General features: G+C 48.3%; 1 protein-coding gene across 28 annotated transcripts in view; it reads right to left on the bottom strand.

Moving 5' to 3' along the window:
* The window catches only part of Trerf1 (transcriptional regulating factor 1), a 222,821-nt gene that overhangs the window by 14,487 nt on the left and 195,792 nt on the right, over nucleotides 1–12,542 (bottom strand). For all 28 annotated transcript variants that reach the window (XM_075980834.1, XM_075980842.1, XM_075980850.1 and 25 more), the window contains 2 exons: nucleotides 5,851–5,939; nucleotides 1,852–1,965 (listed from right to left, as the gene is read on the bottom strand). In XM_075980834.1, coding sequence (XP_075836949.1) covers nucleotides 1,852–1,965; nucleotides 5,851–5,939 — 203 coding nt within the window. The remainder of the gene's footprint in view (nucleotides 1–1,851; nucleotides 1,966–5,850; nucleotides 5,940–12,542) is intronic.

Here is a 12,542-nt window from a genome sequence, read left to right as displayed (position 1 = left end):
CCAAAGTTGGGTCCCCATGCTTGCAGGACAAGCATTTTAGCCACAGAACAATCTCCCTAGTCCCTGATATCTGACTTTATCTTTTCCCAAAACACAGCAGTAACATGGTCCAGAACATTCCAGAAACAAATGGGACTTTCCAAATCACTGAAATCATCTATTCCACTTTACTGGTTCAGCAGGAGCGAGGTCCTAGGTCTGAGGCTGGCATTTCCCATGATTCCTTGCTTACTGTCTATTCTGCTCATGTGCACAGCAAGGCTCTGTGACCCTGGGCAAACCTCCTTCCTGGGCTGCAGTTGGTGTATCCTTTTGCAGTATCTGAGACTTTCTGGTTCTCACCTCATACTGTTCTCAAATACTCCTAGAATGCATAGTCAAGTTTTCACTGTAAGCATGACATCATCCCAACTAGACTATGTCCTGTGAGTGGTGAGGACACAGAAGGCAGACACTGTTTAGCATCCTGAGTGCTGACATCCACACATACTGCTGTTTAAACATTAAGGATAAAACAATAGGTTTTTTTTTTTTTTTGCTTTCTGAATCCCCTCTGCTTTGTAGAGGATCCTTGTCTCTGTATGTCTGCTGCATGTTTCCTCATCCTCAACAAATGCCCTTCTTCAACTGCATAAGTAAGTCACGTGCACAAGTGTTTTGCCTGTATGTTTGTATGTGCACCTTGTTGTGTTTGATGCTTGAGGAGGCCAGAAGAGGGCGCTAGATCCCCTGAGACTGGAGTTCCAGACAGCTGTGAGTCACGACAGCTCAGGGAACCAAACCCAAGCCCCCTGCAAGAGGAGTCAGTGCTCTTAACCACTGTCTGTTTTGTTTTGTTTTTTTTTTTTTTTTTTTTTCGAAACAGGGTTTCTCTATGGTTTTGGAGCCTGTCCTGGAACTATCTCTTGGAGACCAGGCTGGTCTCGAACTCACAGAGATCCGCCTGCCTCTGCCTCTCGAGTGCTGGGATTAAAGGCCTGCGCCACCACCGCCCGGTTTAACCACTGTCTATCCAGCTCACATATTGGTGTTTGTGCTGTGGGAATTAATTGCTTTCAGTTGACTGAGCCGTAGGAGGCTGTGCTGCTTTTTTCCTTCTTTCACATTTTTTAAATATTTATTTATTTATTATGGATACAATATTCTGTCTGCATGCATGCCTGCTAGAAGAGGACACCAGACCTCATTACAGATGGTTGTTAGCCACCATGTGGTTGCTGGGAATCAAACTCAGGTCCTTTGGAAGAGCACGCAATGCTCTTAACCGCTGAGCCATCTCTCCAGCCCCTTCTTTCACATTTTGTATATTCATTTTTTAAATAATTTATTTGTGTTTTATATACATTGGTGTTTTGTCTGCATGTATGTCTATGTGAGGGTGTCAGATCCCCTGGAACAGGAGTTACAGACAGTTGTGAGCTGCCATGTGGGTGCTGGGAATTGAACCTGGGTCCTCTGGAAGAGCAATCAGTGCTCTTAACCACTGAGCCATCTCTCCAGCCCCATATATTCATTTTTAAAAGACTTATTTATTTACTAGGTGTTTTGAGACAGGGTTTCTCTGTGTATCCCTGGGTGTTTTGGAACAAGCTCTATGGACTAGATTGGGACTCCTGACTGTGTAGAGACACAAAGCAATCACATCTTTTATTAGAGGAAGGGTTACAGCCTGAATCCGGGGACGCCTTCCTTCTGCCTACACCCAGAAATCAAGTCCAGAGTCCCATAAGTGAGCCGGGAACTCTGTCCCCTTTTCTAGTTCCTATCAGGTAAAGCAAAAGCACAGCAGTCACCAGTAGTCCAGGAAGAGAGCGGGAGCCGGCAGAGGCGCCAATGAGCAGGGTCACTCACCATGCAGTCGTCAATGGTTTCCGCTAGGCGTGTCCGGTGTCTCCTCCCTAGCCGCATTATCTTCTTCCAGGTGTAGTAGTACTCCACGCACTGAGCTACTGTCTTGGACTTCACCTGCCAAGAAAGTGTACCACGATTAGCTCCAGCACTGGACGGCGGGTGAGCTTTGTGGAACATCTAAGTCTGTAATAGGTAGAGGCGTGCCGATCTCTGAGAGTTTCAGGCCAGCCAGAGCTACATGGTAAGACTCTTTCTCAGAAGACAGACAAAACCAAAAAACAGCAGGAACTATTCTTTCCATGTTCTTCCCCGGACAGCTGCAACATAAGTAGGTTCTCCTAACCATTTCTATTTAAAAAATTGTAAATTTATGCATGTGTATTTTCTCAAGTATGGTTACACATGTATGAAGTTCAGAGGACAAATTGTGGGGGTCAGTTCTCTCCTTTCCCCATATCAGTCCAGGGGATCAAACTCAGGTCATTGGACTTGGCAGCAAGCTCCTTGAGCCACCTAACAGGTCCCCTACTACTCATTTATATTAGAGCTGTTCCAGAACTTCTTAACACAGGCAATAACAAGAAGCACCATCTTTCCCTCACGAGAGGCAGTGGGCACCCCATCAACACTTTCTTGTGACGTGATAACCTCTCCCCCCATGCAGAGCAGTCTGCAGAGATCTTCTTTCCTAAGCTACACACATCACAGATGCTTTTCCATCTAAAGAGCTCCACTCTGTCTTGATGACTCTTAATACCTATTTATGATCTAGTATGGTGCATATCTACAATCGTAACACTCGGTAAGTCGGGGCAGAGGGATCAGAAATTAATGTCCAGACTCAGCTATGTAGCCAGTTCCAGGCTAGCCCAGGCCCTGAGAGACCCTGTCTCAAAACCAACCCAAACCTATTTATGAACACATTCTCAGCAACAGACTAAGCATGGTAGGCATGGAAGGCACAAGCGCTTCCCAAAGGCAGGGCACAAGCTTTGCCCTGTGAACCCAAAGAGGCAAGGTACCTCTTACCTAATATGCTTCAACCCAGGTGATGGCACATGCCTGTAATCCCAGCTCTCAGGAGGTGCAGGCAGGAGGACCAGATGGCTCCTTGGCTCCATACTGAGTAGAGGGACAGCCTTGGATACATGAACAGACTCCATGTGTAAAGGTGTGTGCTGTCAAGCACAAGTTTAATCCTCAACTCCCCATAAGCACTGTAACCACTCCCCCCACCCCCACGAGACCAGGAGACCAGGAAGGTATCAGGCTTGGATTTAGACACTGCACCACCTTTCCTGGCTACAGTCTCTAGCCTGAAATCAGCTGCTCTAAACTCTCAGAGCATCCCGGATCTTAAGCCTCACATAGGGATGCTCAACCTGCAACTGTGTTTTGGAACAAAGCATTCCTTTGCTTAGTTCACAGCCATCCGTGCTCAGGTGGGGCTCCATGCACAGGTGGGGCTCCGTCACCCTGGTATGGGGATGGAAGAGTGGATATACAGTCACCTTCATGCTGAGACCAGGGTGCCAGCAGAAGTGTTGGTTGCCCTCTTCAGTGTCCACCTGCCATTTGGCATTACTACACGGGTTTCACCCCTGAGGGGCGAGATACTGTCCCAAAGGGTCCTTGATTAAAAACTCACTGGCTTGTAAATACTGCACGTGAACTAGTCATGGACCCAAGTGCAGGATATTTAAGGACTAAGGTCCAGGCAGAGTGCTACAGTTTTAGTGTGGCTTGTCCCCAGAGGGCTCTCGTGTTGGGAACTTAGTCCCAGGGTCATGTGACACCTTGAAGAAATGAGGCTTGTCAGAAACGACAGCACATGGCTTGAATCCCAGCACTTGGGATGTAGAAGCAGGTAAATCTATGAGTTCTAGGCCAGCCTGATCTACACAGTGAGAACTTGCTAAAATGGGGGGAGGGGCCTCTCAGTAAAGATCATTAGGGCTCGAGGAGGACTACCTGGGGAGCACTAGGTAGGTGTGTGTGATGTGCAGGGCAGGAGGGTGCCAGGTGTCCTGCTCTGGTACTCGCTGCCTTATTTCTTTAAGGCACGGTCTCTCAGTGACCCTTGGGAACCTTGAGTGAGCCTTCTACAGCCATCCATCCCCACTAATCCTCCCGCTCTGCCTCAGAAGCAGCGGGGTTATGGTACATGCACAGCCGTGCTTAGATTTCTGACGTGCACTCAAGAGATCTGAACTTATCCTCACACCTACACAGCGGGTACTCTCCCTCAGCCATCTCCCTGTGTCCATGAGAGCTTTTCAGAGGGCAGCTGCCCCAAGAACATCTGCCTTCCACTTGTGTCAGAGGCCAAGCCAACCTCCTGGACATTCCGGAATCAAACGGTGGGTTCTTTTCATTAAGAAGCTGTTGAAACACTTTGGGACATTTTGAATCTTTGCTAAACCATTCTCAGTCAGCTAAAGCCTATGAAATTTGTTATCTATGAATGTATGATTTCCTTTGTGGGTGACTTATCTCTTCTCTTTTTTTTGTTTTTCCTTTTAAATACAGGGTCTCATGCATGCTAGGTAGACATTCTACTGAGCTATATTCCAAACTTGGGAAGACTGATCTATCTATTTGTCTGTCTGTCTGTCTGTCTGTCTGTCTGTCTGCCTACCCACCTATCCACCTATCCATCTATCTATCTTCTATTATCTATTGATCTATTATCTATCTATCTATCTATCTATCTATCTATCTATCTATCTATCATCTACCTACCTACTTATCCTATCTACCTTTCTTCCTTCCCTTCTTTCTTTCCTTCCTTCCTTCCTTCCTTCCTTCCTTCCTTCCTTCCTTCCTTCTATAAAGTGCTATATAGTTATCACTCCCCCTCTTTTTTGGGGGGTGGGGTGGTGTCGTTTTTGAGACAATATCTCACTATGTAGCCCAAGCTGGCCTGGCGCTTGCATGTAGACAAGGCTGGCATTGAATGCAATAGAGGCCCCCTTACCTCTGCTTCCAGAATGCTGAGATTAAAGGTGTGTGCCACCATGCCTGGCAGATATTATTTTTCATCACTTCTGTCATGATTCTGGGGTCTGACTCCAGAAATCCTGACACTAGGGAAGGGAAGGCCACATACCTCCTCCCTTACAATGTCCTAGGAAAATGCCATCAGAGATACGATCACTTGGGGAGGTTGAGATTCGGCCCCAGTTCTAGTTGTTCTGAAAGAATTGTACACTCAACACATAACACTGAAACAGGAGCCCAGGGGCTGGGGACGTAGACTGTCTGGGAAAGTGCTTTACTTGTAAGCAGGAGAACCCAAGTTCTGTCCCAAGAGCCGACGGAAGACAGACATGCGTGGTGGAGCACACTGATAAACGTAGCACTGGGGAGGAGGAGTCAGGGATCCCTGGTGCCACCAGCCAGCATTGTCTGTACAATGAGCTCCAAGCCAATCAAGAGTCTGTCTCAAACAAGAAAGGTGCACAGTGGGGGCTGGAGAGGCAGCTCAGTGGTTAAGAGCACTGGCTGCTCCTGCAGAAAACCCAGGTTCGATGCCCAGCACCTATAAGGTGGCTCACAATTCTCCCTAACTCTAGTTCTAGGAGATCTGATACCTTCTTCCTGACTCTGTGGGCATCAGACCCACATGATATAGTGCCCATATTTACATGCAGGCAAACATTCATACACATAAAATAAAAATAAGTCACTAAGAAGAGAAAGGTGGACATTATCTGAGGAACAATACCCAAGGTTATCCTCTGGCCTCCACACACACGCACACACACACAGAAACCTTATACCGCAGAATCTCTACAACCTATGCATTCTTTTCCCATCATGTCCATCACAGCATCCTAGTTCCACGCCATCCCTGTAGCGACCACCATCATTCCCCATGACGGTGGAAGACAGGCCTTTTGTGAGGACATCATAAAAGCGGTGAACAAAAATGTCTCACTATGGTGATGCCCAGAATCTCAAAGTTCCTTTCAGGTGAGCAGTGGGAAAGCGGCTTACCATCTTCTGCACAAAGATAAAGTCCTTGCTGTAGGTGGCCAGCGCTTTGTTAAACAGTTTCCTTTCTAGAGAGGTCCACTTGTCAGAGCCTGGAACAAAACAGAGCGTTCATTAGGGACGGTGCTCGCTCTCTCACCAGAACAAAGGTCTGGCATCCCAGCACTCAGGAGGAGGAGGCGGCAGGAGACTGAGGAGTTCAACTAGCCTGAGCTACAGAGTGAACTTAAGGCTAACTTAAGGCTAACCTGTGCTACATGAGATTCTGTCTCAAAACAAGAAAAAGAGAAGATCCAAGAACATTCACTTGGTCTAAGTCATGCTCCAACTGTCTAGAAAAAGGGGCCGTACATATGAAATCCATGTTTGAATAAAAAGCTAAACTAGAGCTGGGAACAGTGTTGTGTGCCCGTACCCCCAGCAGCAGGAGGCGGGAGAACCCAGAGTCCAATGCCAGCCTGGGCTACCTAGTGAAGCCTTGCTTAAAAAAAAACAGAACGCCCAGTGAAATGTAAGGGTCAGCATCTCTGATTCTGGTTCAAAACTCGGCAAGTCACTTAAGCCAAGACTTCAACTTTATAATCAATGAGCAGCAGGAATTAGAACTGCCCCCATTAGTAATCAGGTTTCTGTTCTAGTTGAAAATAATCCCATAGACAGTGGTGGTGCATGCCTTTAATCCCAGAACTCGGGAGGCAGACACAGGTAGATCTTTGTGAGTTCAAGGCTAGCTTGGTCTACAGAGTGAGTCCCAGGACAGTCAGGGCTACACAGAAAAACCCTGTCCCGAAAAACTAACCAACCAATCAAACAAACAAACAAACAAACAAAAAAACCATGAAAAACCACCACCACCACCACCACCACCACCACCACCACCACCACCACCACCACCACCACTCAAGTGGCTAGGTTCACTGTCTCTGCCATTACAAAGGCCAACATTCAAGGCAGCAAAGAAAGCTATGAAGGTGAATCCCAGTGGAACATAGAGAAGAAACTCTGCCTTCCTGTCAGGGCCAGGGCAGCAGAGAAGGCTATGAAGTAGAAAAATACCAGACTGGAGTTTTAAAAGTTATACAAGGTCGGCAAGGCAAGAGAGAGAGAGATAGAAGGGAATTCTGGGACAGGAAAGTCAAGTGCAAACTCATAGTCAAGAAAAATACAGCCCATTCACTCATTCGTTCCCTAAGCGTGTTTATTAGGGGTCAACTATAAGCAGGGTGCTGCGTCAGGTAGAGAAGCTTCGGGGACTGTGGGGATGTGTGGTGCAGGAGCACTGGCTGTGAAAACAGGGTGGCCTGAGTTTGAATCCCAGCACTCAAGTTGAAGCAGAGACAGTGGATCCTGCAATGCCACTGGCTAGTCCGCCTTGCCGAAACAGCCAGCTTCAGGTTCAGAAAGAGACCCTGTCCCAAACAATAAGACCCTGTCCTTTTCTGACTTCTGCATGCACCCGTGCATGAAGTACGAACACACACACACACACACACACACACACCATCTAAGAATATTCACTGCATCTCAGATGCTAACTATTTTAAGTTTATTAGTCACCGGGCTTTACTGACAACCCTGTAAGGTTGTCCTATTTCACAGATGAGAAAATGGAGGTCTTCTAGCATGGCTTGGTTCTAGGTTCCTGGGGAAGGGAAGCACATTAGGCTGAAGAGGAACTTTGGGTGACTGTCCAGGCAATAAGATGTCTCTGTCATTTCTAGAGTTTTGGCAGTTGCTTACTTCTTGTTTACTTAGGTAATATTATATCCTTCTGGAGTCTTTGATGGAGTTGAAGAATGGTGAGTTATAGTTATAGCTTTCCTTAGTTATGATAAAAGATAAAAGAGATACAAATATTGTAACTGTAATTCTTGCTTGATAACCATTTTGTTATATGTAATTTTACTATGCTAAACTGAAAGCCTTTCTTTTTTGTCTAAACAGAGAAAGGGGAAATGATGTAAGAGGGTCATCTGTCTATGCGTTACTTCCATTGGTTAAGAAAGAAACTGCCTTGGCCTAGTTGATAGGGTGAACTTAGGTAGGCGGAGTAGACCTAACAGAATGCTGGGAGAAAGGGCAGAGTCAGGCAGATGCCATGAAGCTCTGGCCCAAGATGGATGCAGGTTAGAATCTCCCCGGTAAGCCACCACTTCGTGGTGCTATACAGATTATTAGAAATGGGTTAATCAAGATGTGAGAATTGGCCAATAAGAGGCTGGAACTAATGGGCCAGGCAGCATTTAAATGAATACAGTTTCCATGTAATTATTTCGGGGTATAAGCTAGCTAACCAGGCAGCTGGGAGCTGGGCTGCGGGAAGCAGCCCACTGCTCCACATTGCAACAAGGGGCGACAGTTAGCAGATTTGCAGCCTGTTGGGGCAAAAGCATTGTGGTCCTAACATGCCATTTAGGTCTTGCTGCTCAAATTTGATTAGTGATTTTTCTTTCCTAGCACAATAGGCTATGCCGGGAGACTGGATTCAGAATGGGACTGGCTTATCTGGAGCAAGAAACAAAGCCTACATGGTGGGTTTTCTCTATAAAATACCCAACCCCAAGAATTTTATTACAGCAACAGGAAACACAGGACTTAGTTCTGGGTGTGCCAGGGAAGGGTCAGCCACCATAGTGGGCATAGAGAAGACTATGCTGTTCCTCTGGCTCCCAAATTCTCTCCATCTCTGATTCCTGGATGGCCACTGATATTCCATCACCTTTTCTCAGGTCTCCGAGCAAATCTGAAGTTTTGTTTTTAAAGGGGTCTCATGATGTAGCCTTGGCTGGCCTGGAACTCACTATGCAGACCAAGCTGGCCTCTTACAGAGATCTGCCTGCCGCTGCCTCCGAGTTGCTGGGATACAGGTGTGTGCTACCACGCCTGCCCCCTCCCCCCCGCATCTTTACTCCTAGCTAGGGTAGGCCCAACTTTTCCATGTTACTCTGGCCAACTGCTAGGACTTCAGCACAGGCAACGTGAATAACATTTGCCATTCAAACATCTCTGGGTGGGCAGCCATCCTGGGATTGCAGAGGGGGCATGGGGCTCAGTGATGTTCATGCAGGTGTCTGAAATAAACACCCTTTCCACATAAGGCTGGCTCCAGCTTCCTTGCAAGGCTGCATTTTTTCCAAAAGCAGAACAACTATTCATTTCCCTTGTAAGCTGCATGTTTGCAGCGGTGAAGAGAATACTGTGGAATAGAATCTTCTCCCAGTTCTTCAGGAGCTGGAGAGCCTGACTCCCTGGTCTGTGCCTTCATAGCCATTCCACAGTGTTCCTCAGATTATATCCAACATTCTGGGCCTTGTGGGGAGAGTGTCGAGCTCCACTCTGTGGCTGGAGAGGTTGAAAGAGGAAGAAGGCTGAGAGGATTCACCAGCCAGCAACTTTAGCTGAGTGACTAGAGAAGAGTCATGGCTCCTTTCAGGTGTCCGTCAAAACTGCAGAGGTGAGAGAATCGGTGTCGGAAGGATATGATGGTGTCCTGTCGCACAACCCCTGGCAGGTTAAGGATGGGTGGCCCTTGGTGCTCTCTCACCTGATGCTGGTAGCAGCCACCCCAAGCAGATCAGTGAAAATTCTTCCCAACTTGAGATCGTAGGCTTCTTGGAGTTATCACTCTACCCAGAGACATGAGCAGGGCCATCCAGGCTTCTCGAGCCAGCAGCTTACCCCCTCCCCCACACGGCTCACTATCTCCCTACTGGTCCAAAGAGCAGGGATAAGTTTCCTGCCTCCTTTAGAGACACCCACTCCTGCGTGTCCACAAGGCTGGCTGGTCCATCTGCTAGAAGAATGGAGGCCTCTGGGGAGTGAGTGCCTTGGGATGCTGTTCTGTAATGAGGTCTTCCGTCACAGACCTTCCTGAGTCCAGGAAAGAGGTGGGATGGTGGCTCCCTTTCTCTTCTGGTCTCACTTGCGGCCACAGTGACAGGTGGGGAGCACGGGGAGGGTGGCTCTTGTACAGAGGATGTGTGGCGTAGAGAAAGGGACAGCACTTGTATGGAAGCTTGTCTGTCCGTGTGCCCAGCAGGGAAAGAGGCTAGACCAGACAATAAATTTGTCTCTCACACGCTAGAGATGGCCTCTAGAGATTGGGGACTACACACAAGAGTTGAAGGACCTTGGACTGAATTCTTGGTACAGATAAATGACATCCGAGCATGTGACATCAGCAGGCCATGACACAGGGTGCCTTTTGTCAGGGAGCTTCAGCTGTGAATGTGCCCCTGGCATTTCTTCCTTCTGTGACAGCAGGGAAGTCCACTTCTTAGTTTCTTCACCCTTGAACTGGGGACGGTGGCCGGTTCACTGTGACCAACACTGCTTGGTTATAAGTAGGTGTGCACGGTGTCTCCACCGATTACTTGGGCGGATTCTGTATCAGCTCAGGCTATGGGACAAACACTGTCCCTCTGGTGTGGCTACTCCAAGGCCGCCTGTTCTCAGCTCTGCCTTTCTCTGTAAGACCCCACCCTGTCTCAGCCGGCGCAGTGGGGGGGGTTACTGGGCCGACCCCCCCCTCACTGGTTGCACCTGGGGATTCCTGGCTATCGGGCTATTATCAGCAGGGCCCCCTAACAAGCAGATTAAGGCTAATGACAAAGAGCCTAATTAACTGGATGAAATGGGCACTGGAGTAGTATCTAGAGAATAATACACCGAGCTCTGGTTGCTGGGAAACAGGCTCTGGACAGCGGCTAATTTGGGGGCAATCTACAGCAAATCCAGGCAATTAAAAACAGACATTCCTGGGGTAGAGAGAACTTGGATACAGTATCTTTTCAGAGGGTCTCTCTGGCTTCTTTTCAGGATTTAAAAACAAAACAAAACCAGCTTCTACTGACGTTGATATTGTGGTTATGGCAGAAAGACATGCTCGCTGGGAAAACGGGAGGCTTCATACCAGACTTCCAAGGTCATACAGAGTTACCTACAGCAGGTGACGGTCAGAACCGTCTCCCTGGGATGCGGTTGCTACTGTAGGTTCCTCTAGGTGCAGAAAGGAGGGAAACCTCAGTTTGAACCCACATTTTGAACTTGTCACCAAACATTTTCTTTGGAAATGCTGTGTCAGGCGAGGCAACAGAGAATATAATGAACGACTCAGGTCCTGCCACGAGGAGTCCACGATACAGTTAAAGACAAAAAGGCACCCACACTTGTGTTCTTAGAAAGTAACTCTTGCAGGCACACAATTCTCTCATTAACCTTGGGCAGCACCCAAGACTAGAGCGCTGACTTTCCTTATGGAAAGGGTGTCTCTCCTGGGTTTTATTCACCTTTCAAAATTCAAGGCAAGGTTTGAGGACCCAGTGGGGGCTCGTGGTTATGGTGGACATGACAAAAGTCTTCACTGTACCCTGTGAAGAAGCTAGATCCAATTCTACCACCCCCAACACTGCGCACATCTGCACCAGGACCTGTTCCAGCTGTCGAGCACAACCAGATGCCTCTCCATCACAACGGCCTCCCAATATCAGTGCAGAGGGAAAGCACCGCAGAGCCCCTGGGCCGGGGCGGTGTGTCCTGGGGCGACCTGGGCACTGGAGGCACCACACAGCTGTTCTCTGGGGACCACTGGCCAGGCTCTCCAGCTTTGGCAGGCTGCCAGCAGGTCTGGGCCAGACGCCCACCTCCCTGGTCCCGAATGAGGGAGTTTCCACAGGCTCGCATCTCTCTGTCCAGGAAACCCATCTTGTTGTCTTTCCTCCGGAGCACAGCAGAGCCTGGATCTGACTTCCTTCTCTGGGAGTCCCACTTAGGTTTTGGTCAACTTGACACAAACTTTGACATGCCTGTGAAGAGGGCACCTCAACTGAAAAATTGCCTCCACCAGATTGGCCTGTGACCACGTCTGTGAGACATTTTCTTAGTTGTTAATCGATGGAGGAGGGTCCAGCTGTTTGTGGATGGTGCCATCCCTGGGCAGGCGGGCCTGGACTGTGTACGAAAGGTAGCTGAGGAAGCCAGATTAAGCAAGCCACTAAGCTGCCTTCCACCATGGTCCGCTTCTGTTCCTGTCTCCTGGTCCCTGCTTTGGCTTCCCCCAATGATAGACTGTAAGATATAACTCAAATGAACCCCTTCCTCCCCTACGCTGGTTCTGGTCAGTGTTTTATCACAGCCAAACTGGAACAGTAACTGGAGTCTAAAGTAAAATCCAGGAGTCAGGTGGGTTACAGCCTCAGCGCTGGAAGTCAAGGGAGAACTAGAAGGTAAGTGCTCAAAGAGGCAGAAACTGAGCTGCCTGTCCAGCTGGGAGTGAGAGAATGGGTCCTGCACATAGACCAAGGCAGGTCAGGGCTGTGATGGGAGAGAACTCAGCGACATCCAGGAACCAAATTGGAGGTTTTGGAGTGAAGCCAAAGTGGCTGGGACATAAGATGGACAATCTCAGCTGTCTGATTTGACAGGCAACTGTTAAAGGCATGGACTTATGCCTGACTTTAGGCACAGTGCTGTTTGTCCCATCTGCTCATAATTCTAGAATATTCTCTGGGCCTGAGGTTCTAATCACTCCTAGAAGAAGGCAAGTGACGGGACAAGGAAGGTGATGGAAGCCCCTACCTCTGCTTGCCAAGGACTGAAATGACTTCAGAAAGCAAGTTTCTTCTAAGCTACCTGAAGGGGAAAGGAGTCGGAGAGGATTAACCAGCAATCCTCAATCCCAAAATCTCAGTGTATTT

This window comes from Microtus pennsylvanicus, chromosome 7, assembly GCF_037038515.1.
Source record: "Microtus pennsylvanicus isolate mMicPen1 chromosome 7, mMicPen1.hap1, whole genome shotgun sequence".
Taxonomy (NCBI): domain Eukaryota; kingdom Metazoa; phylum Chordata; class Mammalia; order Rodentia; family Cricetidae; genus Microtus; species Microtus pennsylvanicus.
This window is presented reverse-complemented; position numbering and strand designations above follow the sequence as displayed.